We start from the raw sequence: 25,788 nt of genomic DNA on the forward strand, positions 1-25,788 counted from the left end.
TGCCTACTACTTTTCCGCCCCCACTCTAATCTGACTTCTTTGTATTTTCTTACAGCAATGTATCTTTGCTCCATTCACACATTTTCAGTAGCATCTGTTCAGTAAGTTACCATTTCAGATGGAGACTTAGTTTTTCACATTATTGTCTAATGTCTAGTGAAGAAACAGCCAATCTCTACTACTGATGACTGATATATACTCTTCTTCCTAATTGAACTTTATTGTAATTTTAAGGAATGCACAGCCAAACAGTTTTATTAATATAGCATAGTTTTTATCTAGTAATTACTTTAGAATATTGTATTCATTTGTCTGATGAAACAGACAGCAATCAAGTAGATCTAGTATCAGACTCTCAGCTCATAAGATATTGGTTCATATTGCATCATATGCATAGATCAAATAGATTTTAATAGAAATACTGCAAGAGAGAGAGAGACCAAATGTGAAATTCCAAATTAGGTTAAAATCTATTGACAAGGGCATCCAGCCATAGAAACCATACCAAAACAGGCAATTGGAGCCTGGTGTGCAGGTCTTCAGTTTGCCAACACGGAAAACAGATAATGATGAGATTGTTTACTACTTTGGATTGTAATTTGCAAGAGATCTTCCAGTATTCAGGTTTATGTATGTGCACACTTTGAAGATTCATAGGCAAATCATTTTCTACTGAACACTGACATTATAAAAATAACAATGAAATGGTACTGGTTTCCAACTAACCAACAGAGTGACATATCTGTATCAGCAATATCAGAGGCATAATTTCAACTCATAACTATTTGTTTATCAACGACCATGCCATATGAAATATCAATGCAAGGCATGAGTATTAGTTCATACACTTTATTTAGAAAGGTACAGAATGTTCAAAAATGAAAATAAGGTATTTTATTAATTAAAAAAATTAAAATATAATCCAAAAACATTAATTCAAATATTGGCAAAGAAAAAAAAAGGACATTAAACTTAAAAGCAACTCAAGATCAAAGTTCAATGCAAAAAATATATCATAGGACAGACAGCATATTTGATTATTTGAAGACATATGGATTTTAAATTTTGGCCCAAGGTCAGCAATTTAGGGAGAGGGAGTAAGTCAGTTACATCGACACTAGTGTTCAACTGGTACTTATTATATTGACCCCAGCAGAAATTTGAAGACATAATATGGAACAACATACTGCTGGGTATCTTAAAACAATTTGGTGTGGGAGGGGGCAATTTTTCATGATTGGTATGAAGTATATAAAATGGCTATGATAGCCCTGTAGTATAGCAAAACTTTAACACTGAACACTTGTAGCACAGCAGCAAAGTTGTAACAGCAAAGGAAAACAAAAAATATTCTTTTTTGATGAAAATAATCAATTGTGCCACCCATCCTATGATATATGATGTTAACAGTAAAAAAAAGTGTGAGGACAAAATAACATTTTCTAAAATAACTTGGTAACTCTTTAACTACAAAGAATATATCACAATAGTAGTATTTGAGTTTGATTATATTATTACAAAAACTGAACCAACAAATGACTAATTCAACATACATCTTTAATTTTCTTTTTCACTCATAACCATATATATATACGCACATATAACCATCCATTCATGTACATGCACACACAATAATATACAAAGGAATATAAAAATATGCACTATTGTTCATAATTACAAGGTGAGCAGATTAGAGCAAATAATGAGCAGGTGACTTCATTAAGGCAATTAGAAACAGCATGAACAGTAGAACACCACATGAAGTCCAACTTAGGTCCTTGTGTTGAAGTAATTTATTAGTTTTGAATTTTTAAGCTGTTTTGATGGTTATTTATAGATTGTAGCAGAAAAACGTTGCTTTATTCTTGAATTCACTGGAAACCAAGAAAGTATTCAAGCATGATAATTTTGATTTTCTTCAACCAAACACCTAAATGAGACATCGTTACAGAAAAGATTTGTAATAAATCTCTACTTGTAGGTAAAGATACGGCCCTTTGGTTCACTGTGCATTGTGTTAATACTTTAAGAAATGTCTTTACTGCAACCTGTGCGGTTGATCATTGCCCTGTGAGTGGATCTTACTATATAGAAACTATGTGGAAGCCCAATACATGTATGTGTGTGTGTTGATGGTGTTGCAACCCTTTATGTCAAAAGGTAACTCAGCAATTCAATAAAATAAGCATATGGCTGAAAAACTGAAACTAGTAATAAAGTAAAAGAATATTTAAACTCATCAGCTTCTACCACCACCACCATGAGGATGCATTGTGTACCTTTATTTTCGATTTACTGAGTAAGTCTGTGAATAAATGTGATTCAATAATACTAGTGGTGTGTCATGTTCATCATCAAAATGCTTGCTGTTGCCAATTGTAAGTCTGAAGTCACAAATCACAAGCCAAGTATCTTACTCCTCTCAAGTCATTTCACTATTGAAATTTAAACTGATAGTTAACCATTTACATATTAACCGTTTATTGTGGAAGAAAAGGGAAATGAACAAAAGAAGCCTATGAGTGTATTAACTCTTCTGAATTTAAATTTGCTGACAGAATTGTCAACAGTGCAATAATAAACATTAAAAAAAAATTTGAATCAATATATTACAAAGATGCATGCAATTATTTAGTTAATTTCAGTTTACAAATGAATAAGAAATTAGTAGCAATAATGAAAGAAAAAAAATTAAATTTTAACATTGGTAATTTAAAAACTTCAGCCCCACATAGGTCTGGTTTCCATGTTTTAGTCATGTTGTCGGACAAAGTAACACTTTGGCCATTAATAAAAATTATACACTCAAAATATAAAGAAGGAGAAAAGCTATGAAAGGAAAAACACAAAAGCAAAAAGAAATAAAAGATTTGTATTTTAATCTCAAAAATATGATATCTGGTTTATTCACACTGAGCTGAATATGAGAGAAAAAAAGTTCAAGAGATCAATAAGTGTAGAAAATATTAAACACTTAAAAAAACAGATTGAAAAATTTGAAAAAAGAAATAAAAATGTAGATGAAAATAAAATGTATGTATGTATATGTAAAAAGTAAAATTAGAAAAGAACCAGAAATGGTAATAAAGTACAAATGGTTTGAAAAATTAAAGTGGTAACCATAAAACAAAATAGAAAAGTAAAAAATATTCAGATGTTTGGCCAATAAGTTTTTAAAATAAACTGTAAATAAATAAATTGCAAAATACCCCCGACAATCTCAATGAGAATAACAATGGCAAAATTTTTAACATCAATGGTAAAAACATTAGCAAAGATCCTCAGGTAATAATAAATACAAACATCCCCTGCATTATAGAAGTGCGTACTCCAATATTTTGCTGTTAGCATGAAATAAATTTTCAAATGACTTTGCTTTCAGAGTAACATGGAAGTCTATGGCAAAATAGGTTTCATGTTACAGAACACCAAATTAGTGAGATTTCCAGGAACACGACACTTCTATAATGTAGAGGAAGGCTGCCTGTATATATTTGTATGCATGTGTACGTGTGGTTATGTATGAGCCATAACTTGGTTCATACAGCCACTACAAAACCACTAATCTTTTGAGCAGTGCATCTAAAGCAAGCCAACTTGACAGAACCCATTCCATTTCCAACAGGTCATTCCCATACAGTGTACAGTGTTTACAGAGTATACTGTAACTGTACATTTTGTGTGTGTGTATACACACACACACACACAATGAGTATGGCATATTTGAAACTTAAGTGTATTAGGTTATAGAAATTGCAGCTCACTAGTAATGTGATATAACCTGTAACCCTTTCATTTGCAATGTGAATCTATCAACTTGTGTACTTACACACATTAGCACAAAATTAAAAATTGTTCAAAGTGCTGAGGAAATAATCCACCTCCCACCCTCCAAAGACCTATCCCCACTTATAATTCTTCACTCGTGATAGAGGGAGCAGTAAAATATCCCCATCATACAATTGTATGACACATACCCAACTCAAAATATTAAATTCTCAAAATTTACAAAATAATGTATAAATAAATGTGCTGTGAAGGTAAACAGGTGATTTTCCAACTGAACCAAGGAAGCTACATCTCCATTGGTCTTTCTTTACATTGTTGATACTATCTGTTAGTTGACACTAACCAGTCTGTCAATCCACTAACCTGGACTGGTACTTTATTAATACTAAAAGTACAAAGAGCAAAGTTGACAGATAGATTTGAAGTCAACAGAGAGTTATAATAAATACCAGAAGGCAATGTTCTAATGACCCTACCATTTCACTTACTGTGAAGATAGTAAAACTAAAAACATTTTATCACATAACACTGGGAAATCATACAGATAGTAATAAATTCTAGTTACTGTAGTGCTAACTGGATTTGACAAATCTTTACCCATACTCTAGACAAAATATTTTGTTTTGTATGACTTTCCCTGATTACCCAACAGCTAGGTGAACTGAAGCAGTGTAGAATAAGGTGTCTTGTCCCAAACACTATGAAAGATTTGCAGCAGATTTTAACTCACAAACTATAGGGAAGTAATCCAATACTTTATCTACTTAGCAATTTCACCTCTCTGCTAGCATTTGAAGTTAAGAAAAAAAGATTTTAAAAAAAGCAAAAAGACACCTTAATCTGAACAAAATATCTTTCTTTATACTTTTTTTTCTTAACTGTTTCATATCAATAGAGACTGAGTATCTACATATTTAATGAGAATTATCATAATTACCATAATTAAAGAACAACAAAACCATAACAAACAAAAAAATAGTAGTAGGGAACTGTAAATTAGAAATCAAATGAATGCCATCAAAATGTAGTGAGGAAAAAAAAAAAAAAAACATTATTTCAGTGATTAATATTATTCTAATGTCAATAAGAATCTTTTATTAGGTATGAAGCGATAGTAATGCGCAGGAAGAGATGCTGAGGTGTTCAAAACTGAACGCCATGCAATGGAAACACATTTCCTTCTGGAAGACAATCAGTTGAATATATATGAGAGAAGAACCTAGCAGAACTTGAAATGAGTAGAGCAAGCCAAGGCGGCAGTATTGCAGCCTATTATAGCAGTGAACTACATTTACCTACATACCCACTTAGCATTAGATGAATTTGGTCATCAAGTGTTAATTGTATGTTGGTTATGAACGCAACACAGGTGAAAGGTCATGACCCACAACTCTTCTGGCAAGTTGTCCATTAACTCTGCCTTTCAATGCTTTCTAATTATAATACAAGAAGAAGGACAGATTGAACATTGTATTTACTAAAGCTCAACCAAAATGAAAAAGAAAAAGCCTAATTAAAGCCTGTAACCTACATATAGTTATATAGCTGATATATTTTTAGTTTTTTTCACACACACGTTTATTATTAACTTTGCAAGATTCTTAATGTGAAATTGTGTATTGAAAGAAATATTGTTATGTTTGGGGATAGTCATCTTTTCCCAATAAAAACACTATATACTTGACCACATATGATGAAAGAAACTAATAATAATGATAATAAAGTTAAAGTGAAGATCAAATATATAATGCAGGTGTTTTATTGGCAAAAGATGAACATCCACAAATATAACAATATATATATATGTACAAATATACAGAGAGACAGACAGACAGATAGATATCTTTAACAGACTGAAATGTGTGTGAGACTAAATTTGCCCTCCTGAATGCTGCCATAAATTTAATTATTATGACCATTTTTTTTTTTTTTACTGATATACAGTAACAAACATTTATTATACATGAAAACAATGCAAAGGGAAGCAGAATTTCACAATGAAGATGGTATATTATATCCCTAATACAATATACCAATTCTAAAAGTTTAAACCAACCCTTACTTATATAAGCAAACCCCATTCTATTTCTGAAAATAATCTGAATTTTCACCAGCCATTGTTTTAAGCCTCTTAAAATTTCGATTTTTCAGTGCAATATTAACTGTTTACTTCCAACTTTAATTGTGAACTGTAGACTGTGTCACTAAGTAATTTTTAGGAAATTAGGATGGTATATTTAACAAAGCAATTCTTGTTGGCATAAAACCAGATGATTTCCTTTCAGGTTGATGTTAATCGAGTGCCCAAAATAATGTACGTAAAACAATAAAAGACAAGATAGAAATTTACAAATTCCACATTTCAATAAAAAAAGAAAAAAAAGTAGCTAATGAACTCATCAATAATCTAAAAATAAAATACAACTAATTGGTCAAGAGAAAGAAAAGAAACTAAAAAATAAGGAAAATATTTTTGTAACAGTGTTCCCATTAACATTTTTAGTAACACACAGCTACTCCATTGCAAAAAATATTTTTATCCTTTCTACAGATTGGTCACTATCCCTACTATAGCTTTAAAAGTCAGTTCTGACAATTATCATTTTATTATGGTAAACACTGTATATATGACTCATGAAACAATTTCTACAATTTAAAAATTTATTACATATTAATAGTTTTACTCTATATTTTGACATCCACCCTTACAGTACTCTGAGGTTTCCTAATTAGAGAAACAGAACATGAATTGAAAAATAACCATAAAATAATTTTAAAAAATAAATACAAATAGAAGTTTTAAAAATCTGTAGAACACTATGATTTAATTGGGTACAATTGAAGCTGAAACTTCAAGAGTATTTAAGTTGTAATATATATATATATATATATATATATATATATATATATATATGATTGAAATGCATATTGAGATCATTGCAATCATTTCTTTTTTCTTTTTCTGCTACTTCTTACAAAATTAAAAAAGAAAATTTACAAAATGAAAATAGTAAAAAACTTTAAAGAAAATTCAAGTAAAAAATCTACATATAAAACAAATATAAATGAAATAACTGAATAACAGCAAAGATGCCTTTTTTTCTTTTTTTTTACAAAATATACAGTTACGTCAACAGTTTACTTTTTTCTGATTCCTTTCCTGTTGTTATTGGTGCAGTTATTTTCAAAATTAGGAAGAAAATGAATTAAAAAAAAAAAAGAAAAAGAAACTCGAAGTTTGTATTTTTAATTTTCTACTCTTCCTCCTCCTCCTCCAACTGGCTCCAAGCTTCTTCAGCCAAAGCATAATAATGACAAGCCATTCTACCATTCATTGCTTCTGTTGCCGCATCAGCTGCTTCAGTGTATAAGTCCCCTACAAGTAGTAAGAAAGAGAACAGTGACAGGTAGAGTGATATTAAATATCAAAATAGTACATTCAAAGAGATTTAAAAAGGGGACAGAAACAAAAAAAAAAATGAATTAATGTGCATCTCATCATTTGCATCAGCTTACATTTGCTTTCTAAACTTGCGTGGGTTGGATGAATTATTACTTCTCTCCTATTTGGGACGAAAGGCTGTTTCTCACTTGAACATTTCATTTTGGCTTGATTTTTACAGCTGGATGCCCTTTCTAATATCAACCACTTTGCTGAATACAAAGTGTGCATTTTATTATGGCACCAGCATCAGAGTGGTCATCATCTCTTCAACAAAACTTAAGGGTCCTCACAACCTCAATACTTTACATAGCGTACTGGGAGCCTTTTATCATGACAACATCACTGCTTACCAACCACTTTATGGAATAGGTTTGCAGAGCATAAATATTAGTGAAGATACAGAAAATTTAAGGCAATATAAATAACCACAACTAAAAATGTCTGCAGATAAAATTCATCTTAAATACAAGCCTAAGGTATTTAGTGGAGAGGAAAGAGAGCATTGTGGTGTTAATGGTTTTGTTTTTTTTACAAAGGGTAGAGGAAAATTAAGATGAGACTTGATGTTCAATTCCCCATCTGAATTTAATATCAAGTTTCATACTTAACTCACTTGAGTCTACTCATACGCAACAATGTTGCTAATACTGTTAAATAGTGACAATATAAATTACCTGCTTTCTGAGGGTCTTTCTCAACACCAAAACCTCCAATGTTGTAGATGTTTGCTTGTGCAGCAAGTAACAAATGCAAAGGGCTATGCATTGTAGAATCAAACATTTCAGAAGTATCATTCATTAAACTGTGGATGGCTTTATCATACCAGTCGATTGCTTTTTCCCATGACCTGGTCCTATCAACGAAAATTTCCAGCATAAAGACAAAGGAAACACAAAAATAAACAAACACATAAAATTATTATAAATAAATGATTAAGATGTTTGCTTTGCATCTAAGTGGTTCTCAGTTTATCCCAGTGAGGCAGCTTGGACAAGCATAGTCTCAAGTTAATCAATACCCAGTGAACAATATATAATAATCAGAAACTGTGAAGCTCATCATTACACACAGAGATACAGATATATCCTTCTTTCTTTCCTTAAACTTTCAACTCTTCATGGGAGTTGCAGAGGTGCTGTGATGATGCAATGTAAACTGGGCATTTTAAACCTGGTGGAACCTATCTCTTTCCAAAATGTGTGCATGTATGTGTATATCTAAATTAGTGTGATGAACTATATTCAGACATTCAATAAATGGAGATTACTACAATAAGTGACAGTCTAAAATCAGTACTGACGTTCATAGGATCCACTTAAAACCTTTGAACACAGCAGTTTCCCACCATGGCCTTATTTGAATGATTGAAACCCATAAAAGGAATAAAAGTATATAAATCAATATCATGTGATAAGCTCCACTCTGCACCCTACTCTACACACACACATTCAGGTACAAGTTGCTTGCTATTTTCTGTTTCTTTCACAACAGTGATCATTTAAAAACCTTTTTGTTTCTTTATCTTACTATTGTGTATTTCCAGATTTTATACTCACCATTATACCAATGGTAGCCAAACTGCATCTTATGAGCTACATGCAGCAGTAAATGCTACAAAGTCTAACCCCACCGGAAACAGATTATTCAATGCAATATTCAGATTCCAACATGCAAGCACAATGTACTGAACTGTTTGAGAATCATATTGGAAAGATATTGCACAGCACCATGGATGTATGGCACTTTGATAGGTTTGCAATGCCTAGGGTACACTATGTCATGACAGTATCTTACAGCTCTGTTAGGAGTTGAGAGCCCGACGGAAGGAAGAGTGTGTATGTGTGTAACATACCCTAGTCACACTAACATGAATATAACGGTTTTTTTTTAAGTAGTGACCATAAAATACAGTAGGTTACAGCATTCAATATGAAATAGAAAAGTATGAATGAGTCCAAATGAATGGGATTCTTTTGTTAGGTGTAAAGTTATGGAAGAAAAACACGGACAAGCAAGGAAAAGCAAAAATAGAAAAAAGAACAATGAGGCCCCATTAATGATAAATAAGAATGGGATGACATTTGTTGTAGTTATAAAGCAGAAAACAACTGCACAGATTTGTCTGTAGATCAGGACTGCCTACTTCCTTGTATAATAGGATAGAATAGAAGGAATTTACCAAAGGAATCTGACAATGATTGCTTAGATTAAAAAACCAAGTTATGAGTCTGACCCCTTCATCATTTAGCCATATCATCTCTCTGGGGGTAATATGGAAAAATTTTCTCAAATCTCCTTTCCAAAAATGTTAATTTTTGCTTTTATTGAACAGAAATAATTCTCTGACCTGTAAGATCCCAGATTATTTCCAGTCTCGTAAGCTTTTGCCATGTACAATACAGCATCACGATCTCCTCTTTCAGCAGCATTGCTCATATAATCAACACCTTTGTCTAAGTCAACCTGAAAGGACAGAAAAAGCATATAATGTATCTCTTTGCTTTATGGTGTTTCCTAATTTATACAAGTAACAGAGCAAGATAAAAAAAAGAAAAACAATTATAAATTTTTTTAGAGCCATTGCTGTTAGCATCAGTTTGCTGACATTATTCAACTTAAAATAAGAAAAGATCATTTTGTTGATCTAAAGTTAAGAACTATAGTGCATACAAGGAATTATAGATTATATACATTTCTAACTCTGCTGAAGAAAAGTTGTAGTAACATACCAAAGAAGTGATTAGAGAAATTCCTTAAACATATGAAGGGATACCCAAAAATAACCAGAAACATTCCATATACATATACACACACACACACACATACACACACACGCATACACACACACACACATACACACACACACATATACACACACACATACACACACGCATATACACACACGCACACACATATACACACACACACATATATAAGTACTTTTTGGCAATAAAATATTGCCAATTATGAAATTTGTCTAAACAAAAAGAAAAAAGGTTACTTACACCCATAGGACAGTCGACTAAAATATCCCTCTGGAGACCAAGGTAGATTCTGGCCAAAGAGGAAATAGCGTCCAGATTGCCCAATTGTGCTGCATGTCCTTCATGATACATAGCAGACTCCCAGTCAACTGGAGAATTAGCATCTTTCTTAAATCTTCCCAGTTCATAGTATTTAGCAATTTCATGGTGAATCTGAAATATAGTTTGTCATTTATCAAGACATGAATATGGGATAAAGAAATCACAGCAAACTTGTTCTCTTTTAAAATAACTCTACAAATAACACCTTCATTGCGAAATATTTCCAAAATTAAAAGTGAACAAGAAATTGTATACCTTTTTTTTTTTTTTATATGGAATAGACAAACACATTTCTAAACATGCTAATCATTTGAAGACAATATAGGTCTGAATGCAAAATGTCAAGTTAATTTCATTGGACATTTAGATTTTTAGATATATGAGAAACTTGTATGTGAAGCTTATTTGTATGTGAGAATAATTTTTTCATAGAGATTTACAGAACCCCAAAAGTCATTTTGTATATCATAAACTACCTTTAATTTCTGGTCTGCCATATTTAACCATCTATTCTTTCTTTATCTATGCATTGTACCAATCCAATATTAATTTAAATCAATTTTAAACTAAACCATTTTACTCAGCTCCTATAAAGGAAAGTCTTAAGTTCTTGGCCCCTCAAGTAGATGTTGAACTATAAGATAAATAGTGCCCCTCATCTTCTCACCATCCCTCACAAAGTAGTGAACACCTTTTAAGGCAAGAATGTATCCAATTATGATCTTACAATTCTTATTTATTCCCAAGAATATCTCTTCAAAAGTTGTTTTTTAAAGTCCATCAGAATGCATTATGATTTGATAACATGAAAGTCAATGGGAAAATTCATTTTGGCTGCAAGATTTTGTATTACAAATTTTTTAGGAACACGTTACTTTTGTAATATGATTCATGCACTTTGGTCAAGGACATAAAATGTCTACTGATCCAGGAATTGAACCCATGACACCGTGCTCATAACATCCTAACTGATATGTTAAAATATTTTATGTTCAACTTTTCCCAAAACAAATGTAGGGCTTCCATCGGTCAAGGCCGACTCTGCATCTGACATGTATGCAAAGGCCAGGACAAGATTTTTCAGTTGCCTGTGCATGTAAGTAATGTTTGTCCAAAGGAAAGGACGCTGACTGGAATCCATACATCTTGGCCTCATTGTCAGTGCATCTATTACCGTGTGAACAGGAATTGGAACAGATAACACAAAGCATCTTGCCAAACCCTTAAACGGTTCTGCCAGTCTGTAGCCTTAGTACCTTTTTATCAACAAAGTTGACCATGGCAGGTCATCTCAGAGCACAGAGATGACCCAACCAAGTTACAGTTTTATCTAAAACAGAGAAGACTACAGTTAAAAGAGAAAGAAACCAACATGCAATCAGTGAGCCAGGTAGGAAACCAGGGACAGTCACCAGGTATTTTATACGATTCAAGGAATACATTATTATTGATCCTCATTTTGCATTCTTAAATGAGTTTTACCTTTAAGCTTAAAATGCTTTTGTTAATTGTGACAGTGATTCACTTCGGTTACAATATAATTTTATATTTAGTCTGATTATAGACGGACATCCTAATACATATGAAACAATGTCTGTATGTGTGTGCTATGTATTAGATCTAAGTTCAATCATTGTTTTAACAAGTTTCATCAATGTTTTAACATTGATTTTCCAGGCTTGCACAAGTCATATGAAATTTGTTGAAGCAAACTTTTATGACCAGATGTTTTTCCTGATATCAACTCTCACCTAATTCTTCCAAGTAAAATATTTTATCTAGTCCTTTGAATATGAGCAATAGAATTGCTCGCAGAAGATTGCCAATAAATGACAGTGCTTGTTTGACACTATGTTTGTTTATAAAAAGTGCACAATATAAAAACAAGGAGATATGAACACACACTCATGCATACACAACCACATCTATTACCAAATCCATCTTTGGCTAACCTGGGACTATAGTAAATGCTTGACAAGGCTTTGAGTTCAGTGGGACTGAACTCAAAATCCCATGGTTGTGAACTTACCTCCTTAACCATGCAGTCATCCCTGTGCCTATATAATAACCTACATAATGCAAGGAGATCTTACTGCTAGTGTTATAGAAAATGTACTTTTGGTAGTTTGAACAAAACTTGCTTAATTTTAAATGAAAAAAGAAAAAAAGAAAGAATTACCATTCCAAGAATGTGCCAAGATTCTTCATAATGACTGTTGCATTTTTCAAGGCTTATTTTACCATTTACACATGAAGGACGATGATTTCTACCAGCAATTTCACTAAAAGCAAGTCTTTCTTCCTCCTGCAGAAAAAAGAATAAGAAATAAAAGCATGCTGTTTGAAATCTGGACATAAATGTACCATCAACAACATCACTGAGTATAAAGAGAGTTCATTCAAATCACAATATATCTGCAATTCTGCTTCTTGATATTTTGGCTGCGAAATGATTAAGAATTTATATAGAGCATCTAAACTATGAGAGATTGGTAAAGTCCATACTAATTAACTAAAACTTCTTAGCAGAGAGTACAAATATATATTGTTAGAGCAAAGTAGAATGACTTTCATTAGATATTGGTTCATTCAGGGTTAACCTGGAGTTACAGCAATGGTTAATTAGTAAGCATGATCTTCGAACTTTGAGCCTCACAAAGGCAAGGACTGGGGACCAAAACCTTTGGCAATGTGCTGTGCTTGAGAGGACCCATCAAGCCAAGTGCACTCATGCTAGTGGTGACACATAAAGAACATCTTTTGAACATTAGGCCTCACAGAAACAAAGTGGCTAAGTTCCTCTCGAGCGTTGGACCTGACAGAGTCAAAGTGGCTGAGTTCCTTTCGAGTGCTGGGCTTCACAAAGGCAAAGTGGCCGAGTTCCTTTTGAGCATTGGGCCTCACAGAAGCAAAGTGGCTGAGTTCCTTCCATGTGTTGGGCCTCATGGAGGCAATGACCAAAACTTTTAGCATTTTATCATGCTTGAGAAGAAGACTCATCAAGCCAAGCAAAATCACTGTTGTGGCAGATACAGGTGTCATGCAAATTGGCACTGATGCCAGTGGTATGTAAACACACCCGGTGTCATGCAAATAGCATGTAAAAGCACCCATTAAACTCTCAGAATGGTTAGTGTTAGGAAGGGTATCCAGCCGTAGGAAACCATGCCAAATCAGACTGGAGTCTGGTGTAGCCTTCCAGCATGCTAGCCCAGCCGAACCATCCAACCCATGCCAGCATGGACAATGGAAGTTAAATGATGATGATTTGCTTATTTTCTTATCACCCTCAGAAAATATGAAATAAATGTTCCACAGAATTCTCCTGGAAGTAATGGATATGTCACAATTGTCATACCAAACAATATTGAGAAAAAATATATATATAAAACAAATCCTAGCATGTCCATCAGAGAATATGATATTTCAGAGATTAACATTATTGTTAAAGTGAAATGTATATTTTCACTAGACAGATTTGTCACAGATAATTTTTCCATGCTCTCTAGACTGAGTGGTGGCATATTTAAGGCAAGATTTTATGACCAGGTGCACTTCTGTTGCCTTTTCAAGTAAAGGAATTTTTATTCTACCAGTTTCTGACAAAGCAATCAGTCAATGTCAATAGAAAATGTAAAAATAATGCATTTTCATTCAAGCAAAGCCAAGGAATATCAACATTCACGCACATTCACATACAGTTTCCTACAGTTTCTGCCAACCAGTTTCATTCACAAGGTAATGGTTGGCCCAGGGTCATAGTAGAAGACAATTGCCCAAGGCACCTATGCAATGGGACAGAACCTGAAACCACATGATTGAGAGGCAAATTTCTCAACCATACAGCTATATTAAAAGAGATATGCTGAAGGCGCCATGCAGTAGAACTGAACCCTCCTTTTTGTTTTATACAGCCCCACATATGGCTGGAAACATAAAATATAACTTAAAAAGGTAAAGAGCAGAATACAGGGATGTGATAATAATAATGTATGTGTGTGTATATGTTTGTGTGTGTGTTTGTCCCCCAACATTGATTGACAACCGATGGTGGTATGTTTACATCCCTGTAACTTAGCAGTTCGGCAAAAGAGACTGATAGAATAAGTACTAGGCTTACAAAAAATAAGTTCTGGGGTCAATTTGCTCGACTAAAGGCAGTGTTATTTCTTTTTATAAATCATTCATTTCAATAACATTCAATTTTATATTCTTTTTTTTTTTTTTTGACATTTTACAAAACAAATACATACCTCTGTCATAGAATTTTCAGATTCACTAAAATAACGCATCCGTGAAACTCTGAAACATGGAATTGGACTACCAAAAGACATTGGCTCATCATCGTTACTTAAGCTGCTGTTCAAAGGAGAATGTCTTTCATTGCTGGACATAGGAGAATGTCTTTCATTGCTGGACAAAGGAGAATGTCTTCCATTGCTGAAGAAAGGAGAATGCCCTCCATTACTGCTCAAAGGAGAATGCATGCCCGAACTGAAGAAATCATGGATTTCAGCAGGTGAGCCACAGATTACTGACTCTTCAGTACCACGAACAACAGTCATGGGAGACTCAGTCTAGAAATAATAAAATATAAGGAAAACAAAAAACAGAAATCAGTGCTCAATACATAATATATACTAAAATAATGAATACATATGATTGTGTATGTGAGTGTATGTGAGTGGAGACAGCTGATGATGCTTAGAAAAGCAAATGACAATGATAAACTATAACAATTTCCAGCAATTTCTAACATTATCATCATTTTATGTCTATTTCCCCAAATTGTCATGATGTGGATGCGTCTTACAGTAACTCATCATTCAACTGCAATACCCTGATACACAGAAAAAAAGAAGAAAAAAATATTGTTTTTACTATTGTTTGTTTTTTATGTTATGGTTTTTATAGCTGGGTGTCCTTCCTATCCCTAATATTCTACAGCATGGACTGGGTGCATTTCATCATGCCAGAAGCACAACCTCACACACACATTGATGCCACTAACCATAATGTAATAATGATTCTTCAAATTGGTACAAAGACCTAAATTTCTAGATAAAGGGTGAGCTGAATTGAGTCCAGTGTATAACTGGTATGTGATTGAACACAAAAGGGCAAAACTGATGGTTAGATTTTGAACTCAAAATGTAAAAGGTTGGAAATAGATATTGAATGGGTTTTATCCAGTACTAGTCTAAGTACCCAGCGTTGCTCAGAAGTTTAGAGAATGTTAAAGAAATTTATTTATTCTGATAAAAATATATTTTCAGAAAAATTCTATCAGATGATGTGAGTATAAACAAAGTTATTAAAACAAATCCTGAAATCAATCACAGTTTAATTTTGTAGAACTTCTAAATATACAATGTTTTCAGTGTGTCCTTTAATTAAAATCCTGGTTCAGCTTGATCAACTTAGTCAAGTTTAACGTTTTCAGTAACAACATATTCTCTCTTCTAATTAGATATTGAAGAAGAGAGAAAATGCCACCCTTTCTGTTGTAAGACAAATTAATTTTGACAGTAAGGACTAAACCACTTGTTTCACTATCACAATTAAAAAGCATTTAACTTTAAAAAAAGAGGTGGGGGTTGTAGACATATGATGGAGAATTATTCAATATCGTGTTTGCTTCTATCAGAATTATTTACCTTTAAAACGTAAAAACAAAACCAGTGTATACAACAGGTATGTAAAACATCTGTTTACTTTCTCTGTTCATTCACATAAGCTGTAGAAATTATTGCATGCATGCACACCAACAGAAATTTTCCAGACATTTAGCTGTTATGTTTAGAAGTTCATTTTGAGTTTTAGACAACAGGAAGGAGTGGTAAGGGGTGTATGGATCAATTTTGGAGTTCTTCGTAGAAAATTTGAAATTAAAAATTGTTTTTTCTATATTCTTAATCTCCGTATTTTTCCATGTAGATTGAACAAAAAATTTGAAAAAAGTTAAAAATCTAAAATTTGTGGGGAAGCTGGGAATTTAAAATTTTGGAAACCTTGTTTTTGCATATTCAGAATCTGTCATCGAAAACATGGGAATCTGCTGAAAAAAAAATTGGGTCTTGGTCAGGGACTACAGCCCCCTATATGGGCAAAAGCCAAAATTTGATGCCCCTAGAACCTTCCCCGAGTAGTGAAAAACCTTCATGGCAAACTTGGTACAGATTGATCCAGCAGTTTGGCCGTGCATAGGGACACACACACACAGTGAATTCTATATATTAAGATAATAATACAGTTTCTGTTATTTTCTACTATTATAGTCATTTGTGTGTGGGAGGAAGGTGAATAATTGCTTGCACAAGTCCTAAATTTGTAGGGAGGGTTATAATTAGTTGAACTGAGAGATAATTCCAGCAAGGTTAAAATTTGGGACCCTAAGGGATAAAATTCAATACTACAAGGTAGCATCATCATCATCATTGTTCGACCGTGGTCAAGACAATGGAATTTACCATGTTGCGCCAGACTTCACGGTCCATCATAGCATTACGGAGGTCCTGTTGCTGGATGCCTGTATCCCTGGAGATTACATCAGGGTAGGAGAGTGTGCGCCCTCTGGTGTTGCACTTAGGTAGCACTTAGTCTGGTGCTTCACCATTTGTGTCACTCCAGTGATAATGGTTTCTAAGTTTGGCACAAAGTCATATATTTTGGAGTGGAAAGGAGTGAAGTCAACTGAAATGATTCCAAATTTCAAATGAAGGACAAAAGGTAAAGTTAATCTTAATAGAATTTGAACTCAGGAATGTATAATGGCAAAACTAAATACTGTACAAGTTTAGGCCATTGGTTCTTGGGTAGTAGCACCTCCTTAAAGGCATTGTGAGCCCATAATGGAGCACTAAATGTTTAGAGCGGGCATGAAATCTTTTTATAAATAGAATATTTAAACCAGGTATAATACATATATTTTAAAAACACATTTTCAAGAAAACCTTTGTCAGAATTAAAATATAAAAAGTATAGATTATCAGAGAGAAGAAACATGACTGGTGATCACTATAATTTCATTATCTAAAAGTCATTCTGCCAAGGTTTGACTTTGCCTTTCATCCTTTCAGGATTGATAAAATAAGTACCTGTTGAGCATGGGGGGGGGGGTAGTCGATGTAATCAACTTCTCCCTCCCCCCTCAAAATTGCTGGCCTTATGCCAAAATTAGAAAAAAAATATCTAAGTTCTTGTCTTCTTTAGTAATTTCAATAAAACTTTAACACAGTGATTACTAATACGTGCAAATATCAAAAAAGCTTGATCAAAATGATCTTTTTTTTTTGTAAAACATCATTCCACGATAGGGGGTCTTGAATTATATACAGTCAAGGACTAATGTTTCAGCTTATTCTCTTCACTTTACAGTTCCAATACAGCAATGCATACTCCCTATTTTGTATATCAGAACCAAAATTAGATACGTAGTACAGGGTTACATTGTGTTACTTGATAGGCCAGAACCTGATGAATTTGTATTCAGCTTTTACAATGATTTGTGTCTGTCTCTTATTTTTATTTATGAAAAGGATGGGAAACTTTGAAGACATAACTGCCAATTCAACACCATATTGCAACAGAGTGGATGCTATTAAAGACCCACAAGATTCAGGTGGTAGAGTTAAACGTGACAACAGATTACGTCAACCATCTAAGAATAGAAAGAATCTATCCAACAAGCTTCAACAGTTTTTATCTTCCTTATTTCACTCACAAAGGTTTGATCAATTCAAGGCCAAGAAAGAAGACATTTACTAAGAGTGGTAAGCAATAAAATCAAACCTGGAACCCTGTGATTGCAGAGCAATCTTCTTAACCATGTACTTGTGTCCATTTATTGGGCTCATCATGTATTTAGTTTAAACATTATTTTGAACACATTCTAATTTATTTCTTACATATTCAGTTTATTTTACATTTTATTCATAAGTAATCACCAGTTCTGAAGAACACAATCAACAATTCTGAAGAATAAAATAAATAGAAAAGAACTGTACACACCATAATATGGACAGGCAGATCTTGAATTCTTTTCTCCTCAGATGACAAATCAAATGGTGAAAGTTTCAGAGATTTGCAGATAGAATTGCAGCAGTGGGAATGGAAAAACAGTGCCATTCCTTTTGTACCCAAATTGCCATCACCATATTCACTGCCATCAGCTGTATGTATTTGAGGATCAGTATAAAGGTCTCCAACACCCTGAATATCAACCACAATCATTTCATGGCCAGAACGCTCAAATGTAAAATGACTGAAAGCCTGGAGAAAAAGAAAAATAAGTGTTAATTTCTATGAACTAAATGCAAAGCCAATTTATTAGAGATAAAATAAGCAGTTGAGCAAATCAATCCCAGCATTATATAGATTTGTGTCATATCAAAAACAGAATTTAAATTCATTATGTACTGAGACTAAATACTTTAAGGCTTTTAATCTTGTATGTTACTGTTTCAGTCAAATAGCAGGCCAAATATTTACTGCTTACATTTACATCAGGCTAGAAATTTACCAAATTTAGCTAATAAATCAATCCTAGAGTGCATGATTGGAACTTATTTTGTGAAGCCCAAAGAAGATTCAAGTAAGATCTGAACTTAGGACATACAAGGAGGTTGCTCAAAGCACTAATGTTATTAGTCAGCACTTGACCGTTTTTTGCCACTCCACCTCTTTCCTAATATTGCCATTAAATAAGAAATGTGTGTTTGTTACACAAACATTCAAAATGTTCTACAGAAAACGAAAGTTAGATAAAGCAATTAAAATACAAAAAATAAAATAAAAACAAAACTGTAGTTTGTATGCAACTTGGTAGCAAATACCATGTTATTGCTGTTTTAGCTACCACAGACACCCGTTCAGCCCTCCCATCTTTGACCCAGTGGAACATTGAAGGATGTAACAACTGGAGGGACAAAGTACTGCAGCAGCACTTGGCTGGAACTTGCTTTTAGCTGAGTAGGGTGGAGCAACATGAAATAAAATGCCTTGCTCTAGGACACAATGCACCATCGAGACCAGGAAGTGAACCCACAAACTTATGATTGAGTCCAACATCCGAACCACAAGTTGGAGTGTTGGACTCCCAGTGTCAGATACAAACTGAAATTAAATGATTTTAAACTGAGTAAAAAAAAATTCCTTTGCATGACACCCTTGAATTTGTACTGTTAAAAGGCTTAATCTTTTGCTTTGACATTCTCAGGCAATTCAGAGAAACTCTGTTAGTTAATGATAAAATATATATTATACAAAACAGGAAAGTACACAAGTAATCCAAAAAGGGAAGGTAAACCGTAAGTTAAAAATATCTTTAGGGATGGGCATATCTAATAGTCAACTTCCATACAAACTATAAAAATCTATTTTTAAAAAGAAAAAATTTTGTTTGACTATTCCCAACTTTTCGGCATCTATTTATTGACAAACCTGTCAAACAAAAATAGTAACATCTTATGTCTAACAGAAAACATGCTCATGGAAAGATCTACTTAACAAGTAGCTTTCTTCATGTTAATATTTCCAGTAAGGGAAAAAGGTGGTGAGCTTGTAGAATCATTAGCAAGCCAGGCAAAATGCTTAGTGGCATTTTGTAATCTTTACATTCTGGGTTCAAATGCTGCCAAGGTCAACTTTGCCTTTCATCTTTTCAGGGTCAATAAAATAAGCACCAGTTGATCACTGGGATCAATGTAAGCAACTTAGCCCATCTCCCCCGGAAATTGCTGGCCTTGTGCCAAAATCTGAAACTGATATATCTCCTAAGGAAGTGACGGTGGGAGTGGATATGACAGAAACAGTAAAAGGATATACAAAATGTCATGCATTATTTAGTCGCATATCTTCATGTTCTAGGTTCAGGTGCTACTGAAATTAACTTTGCCTTTCAGCTTGTTGATAAAATAAATATCAGTTGAGAACTGAAGTCCATCTAATCAACTATAGTCATTCTGCCTTGTACAAAATCAACATTAACGATAATAAGATGGTGGATAGCTTAGTTACATGCTTTTATGTTCTGAGTTCAAATCACATAAGTCAAAAAATAGATAAGAGTTACATGCTGAGAGTTGATTCTACAAACTTCAACTACTGGTAGACAGCACAAATGAACCATGGTTATTTAAGCCTGTAGATGTGCTGATAACCAAGTAATATTAAGAAAAGAAATTCAGTTTGGTAGAGAGTATTAAGTGAAGTCAAAACTGATACCTAAACAATATTCAAGGACACAAAGTTGAAATATTTTGTTAGCAAGTTTAAGTACTTTAAATTTTTTCTGTTGAGAATTCTGTTGGAATTGTCACACAAACCTAAACACACATATGCAACTACCAGTTATCTCTCTTCCTTGCCTCATTCTTTATCAAAGTAACTTTGCTAAATCAATTTAAATTGCTTCATACAAACTGGCCTACCTCCGTTTTGTGTCACCGTTGTTCTTGTTACAATTTAAAATATATACATATTTAGTTTTGCTATTCTATTTATGAAGGCAGTGCTTTGGAATGGCAACAGTTCAAGAACTCAAACCAGTGAAAGAATATATACTCTCTAAACTGTCTCAAACAAGACACAATGGAATTTCAGGAATTAAACATACCTTATTAAATAAGAGACCCTTCAGAATGCATACAGTAAAAAGAAGAAGTTATTTACTTGATTAACAAACCTCATCTCACTGCAGGTTTTCAGACACTGTCTTCTAGTGTTTTCACTGTCAGTTTTACAAATATTATAACATTTTACTCTTCAACATTGCCTGTTACATTCAAATTACTTGAGTTTTACACTATCCCTGCTCTTCTGCCATATTTTCAAAATGTGTATTCCCAATCCATCAAAGGATCTCTTTCCTACCTTCAATCTTTCAATCAAACACTGCCCTTTTATCACTTTGAAGTCAAAACAACTACACTGATTGTACTATCTGGGAGCTACAACTGACTAAATTGATAGACTGTTAGGCTGTGATGAAAGAACAATATTTATTGTCTTGGATGCACAAGTCCTGGTGGAGCTGTAGGGATGCTATCTTGACATATGGCATATATTGGTCCCTTTAAACTGAGTAAATTCCATAGCTCTCTAGGTCTTACTACAGCTTACTTCTTCCAGAAAGACTGATCGAATATAGAAACGGGCGGTAGTTTACTGACCTCAAAAGATTAAAGGCAAAGATAATCTTGGCAGTATTTGAACTCAGAGTGTAAAAAACTAGAACAAATATCACAAAGCATCTGTCCAATACTCTGATGATTGCCAATTCACCACCTAAAATAGCTCATATTTTATTCCTTGAATGATGCAGAGTTTCAGGTATTGTAGCACTTAGCAGTGAAATATTTTATAATTAACAAGTGTTTCATTAGTTGGAAATGAACAACTATTTTGGTAGGTGGCAGCACTGAGTTCCTGTACCGTCTGAAGAAGGCAATTCAAAACCATTCCGTGTATGCTCCCTGAAATTCCTGTAGATGCTTCATAAACAGAGTTACTAAGAACAATCTTTGACTTACTGGAGATCTTTAATCATACATGCTTTGAAGACCCACAATAGTGATGATAATTAGCTTTATTTTCACATACAATAAAAAACAAATTTGAAATATTAATCATGACAGCTGCAACAATTCCAATATTCTAGAGATAAGAAATCTACAGAATAGAATTCTCACCTGTGGGGTGGAACGTAAGTCTTCAACAACATATCCCGAATTTGAATTATATTTGATGTAATCACCTTCGATGAAATGCTCAAGATGATAGAGAGGGTTTCCCTCACGTTCATGAAACTCAAGAATATACATCTGGAAGATGTCTACCTACAAAATAATAAAGTTATGAAAAGAAATTTCAATTTGAAAAATTTTCTACATAAGCTGGTTGATCATTTCAGGTGTCATTATTGATACCTAAAAGAGAATTATGCTGAAGTTCAAACTAACAAAAATTAAATATAGATATTACACTTACTCATACAACTCTCAATTATACTAATAGCAAGTTTTATTACAATAATTATGAGATATGCTGACTACAGATTTTAATATCTTTTTTTTAATACCATAAAAACCCATGTAATTTGCGCACCTGTGTAGTTTATGCAGGTGATTTTCAAGATAAAATTTGCTAAGAAAAAGCTTCTACTCATGTAAAATTCACAACCAAAAGTTTTCAGAATTGCTGATATAGCCAGGGGTAAAAGGTTTTCACTTACTTATGATTAGATTTTATTAAAATTTCATTAAATAAACACTTTGTAATTTAATAGCTTTCAATGTGATACTTGTTAAACAGAAATTATTTTTGTGTTGTTTATAATAAACTTTACTTTACATTTCTTGCCCACAAGAGATTATGTCTGATCTTTAGCATACTGCTGTATGTGTTTTCAAATCACAATCACAGGAAAAGTTGTGGACAAGAATTACCAATAAAAATAAAGCTGATAAATACACACAGGTGTTGTAAATCAAGTTTAATTACCAATAAACATCAGCTTGTTTGACACTTTACTCAACCGACAGAGGAAAGTGACTAATCAAAATAATTATACAATCAGAATTCTTTTTATTTTTGTGAAAAAAAATGCATAAATTACATGGTTTTTTACAGTAATAAAAATGTAGGATTCAGTAAATCCTCATCATTGTTTTCATGTTCACTTTTCCAAATTGGCAGGGGTCACTCATTGAGGCAGTTTTCCTACAGCTGGATGCTCTTGTAGTCACCAGTCCTCACTGGTTTCCATGAAAGGGATTACTCATCCTTTAAACAATGAACAGCCATGTAGTGGTCAAGCAAACTTCTTAACCAGTTGACTATTATTAATTAAATGTTTGGAACAACCAAATTTTCTGATATAAAAATTTTAAGATTTACAGTTTTGTATCATAGAACCAGGAGTGACCATAACTAGTTGGGTCTCAAAAATAGTTAAGGTACATTGTTATATTGCTTTAAATTTAGTCATGATTTGGCCCAATTCTGGACAAAACTTCTCTAAATAACTATAGGTCTTAAACTTTTGATAGTTGGCCCAAAATTTCATCTTTTTAAATCTTCAGTCAGCTTGCCCCAAAATTTACAGTACAAAGTTAAATAAGTTAAATCAAGGGAGAGTTTTTCTTACTTTTTTTGGTGGATTATGTCTGTTGTATTCCTCTCCCCATAGTTTAGCATCCATTTGCAGCTTGACATCTTCAAAATAAACACTCCTGTCAACATCTTCCAAATAACGCTTTGCAACATAGTTCTGAGCATGTTTCCAGTCACCGTGATGAGTAAATTTGGAGAGCTTCTTCCTGGAAATTATAAAATTACAAATGATATTACCTGTGTATGAAATACAATTAAAGCCAGCTGTTAAAACAGCAGTCTCTCATATTGCACACAAGCATCCTTAAATGAAATAATGGAAATGAGCAAGAATTTATAACAAGTCTTGACTTCAGATTAGTCAAAAATACAAATACAATCAGAACTGTAAAATATTGAATTACTACTGACATCCTTTGGACAAGAAAGCAACAATGTAAATATTCAGCAGCTAACTACCAATAACTTGCAGACATCAACTTGCATTTAATTAGAATCATGAAGCCAACAGTACCAGAAAATTAAGTAGAATAGCAATGATTGGAATAAATTCTGCTATCACAGAAATTTGAATATTTTCCAATGGGATGAGAAATGTTTGATAGTCAAAATTCTATTACAGAAGAGAAAGTTGCCTTTTAGCAAACTTAGTAGAGATTAAAGCAAATATAAACATTTATCTTGCTAAACAAGACAATGAAATTTTGAAATTCTTATTTGAAGTGTTTCATGAAATCTTTTATGGCTGCATTTGCTATGAAGTTAGAAGTATTAATGTAGGTATGAATTAGAACATATGTAAACAAAATTAGAATAAGAAATATAAATTCAAATATGAAGGTGCTTTATACAGTTTTGAGTAAAAATATAGAAAAAAAAAACAAGATTTTGAATTTTTTGCAAGTTCTTCAAGCAGCAACAAAAACATTTCATAGCTCCCAGTTAAAGTTTAAAAAGTATATCATCATAAATATATTTTATGATCTGGAACTTTGAAAACATCTTCCAAAACTGATATACCAATCTTGTCTCTTTCAACAGCAAAACAATCATTACTCATGTCAAGAAAACACTACCACACCACACCTACTTAAACACGAGTGACACATAACTACAGCCCTCATGACTACTCCAAATGGTGGATATCGCAATCACCAAGGACTGTATTTAGGTGTAAACATATCCTTAGCATAGCTAGGGCCACACACAGTGATTGAACAATCTCTTCAGGTCCAGAGAATACTTCTGCCTCCAACAATTATTGAAATATTCAAAGAGCAGTTAAGGTCTGCAAGTGAATATTTCTCTTGACATCTGAGACAGTGCTGTTGTTGCACACACAGACACCATAGACTGCACCCAGAAGAGCCTTCCCCAACAACTGAGTGGTATGAAGTCACTCACAGACACACTTTAGTCACTGTCTTCTCTTTATGCCTTTTCCACTGCAACTATAATGGTCTCTGTTCTTTGGAGTTGGCTGAAATTATATCAGCTCCACTCAAACATCCCAACCAAACACATTCATCTCTATTCCTTCTCCTCTTGCCCCACCCTGATTTGTGTTAAACACCCTAGACCCTACACAAACCATTATGCCCAGTTCTTCATTCCCAGAGAGTCATCCCCCTGGAACTCCCTCTCTGCCCATATCTTTTCTGTAAGTGTTGACTTGCAATGCTTCAAGATGAACGTTAATAGCAACAATCTCACTAGTCTCAGTGAGCTAGAGAAGGCTATGGAAATTACCTCCTCCTTCAGATCCAACAGAAAAAATCCAGCTTTGTTTCAGTTTGGGAAAAAAATTAGAAAATACAAAAACAAAAAACTTCATTTCCAACATCATTTTATCTGTTTAGCATAACTGATTGAAAGATTTCTTTCATTTGCTTATCTTCCTGAATACTAATACCAGTATTTATCATACACCATAATTATATACCGGAACCAGTACAGTGGTCTCTCTTACATATACTGACCCTTGGTTCAGATACTCAGATGGTGTCCTCACCTCACTTGTGATCAGTTTACCTTTCAAAACAACAATGTATATTCAACTAATCAGACAGTCCTCTACGGTAGCCACAGATGCTTCATTTTTAACCGTTCATGATTCACTGTTGTACACCATCACACATCTAACATCTGTATCATGCTGTCTATCTTATGGAGAAGGAGAGAAAGATGATAAAATAAACTCACAGTCGGAAACACTGTCTCATAGCACCTCGGTTGAATGACTACAAAATAGAAAATATCAGAAAGAAAAAAGAAAATAAGTTGGCTAGATGAATAAATAAACATAATTAAATATCAAGTTTCTTATATGAATAATAAAAGATCAGATTTTAGATC

The 25,788-nt window shown here is 33.3% G+C and overlaps 1 protein-coding gene across 3 annotated transcripts in view; it reads right to left on the bottom strand.

Annotated features, from left to right (window-relative positions):
• Positions 1–833: 833 nt before the first annotated feature.
• Positions 834–25,788, bottom strand: part of LOC115211738 (eukaryotic elongation factor 2 kinase) — a 38,985-nt gene continuing 14,030 nt past the window's right edge. For 2 of the 3 annotated variants that reach the window (XM_029780392.2, XM_036503015.1), the window contains exons 3-12: positions 25,636–25,673; positions 23,468–23,639; positions 22,011–22,157; positions 18,331–18,591; positions 14,574–14,897; positions 12,500–12,625; positions 10,240–10,431; positions 9,582–9,697; positions 7,909–8,087; positions 834–7,165 (exon numbers count right to left, since the gene is read on the bottom strand). In XM_029780392.2, the coding sequence (XP_029636252.1) occupies positions 7,044–7,165; positions 7,909–8,087; positions 9,582–9,697; positions 10,240–10,431; positions 12,500–12,625; positions 14,574–14,897; positions 18,331–18,591; positions 22,011–22,157; positions 23,468–23,639; positions 25,636–25,673 (1,677 nt within the window). In that variant the 3' untranslated portion in view covers positions 834–7,043. Of the gene's footprint in view, positions 7,166–7,786; positions 7,812–7,844; positions 8,088–9,581; positions 9,698–10,239; positions 10,432–12,499; positions 12,626–14,573; positions 14,898–18,330; positions 18,592–22,010; positions 22,158–23,467; positions 23,640–25,635; positions 25,674–25,788 lie in introns of those variants that run through there. The other variant, XM_036503016.1, reaches the window with a different exon arrangement.

The sequence above is a fragment of the Octopus sinensis genome, linkage group LG5 (genome assembly GCF_006345805.1).
Source record: "Octopus sinensis linkage group LG5, ASM634580v1, whole genome shotgun sequence".
Lineage (NCBI taxonomy): Eukaryota > Metazoa > Mollusca > Cephalopoda > Octopoda > Octopodidae > Octopus > Octopus sinensis.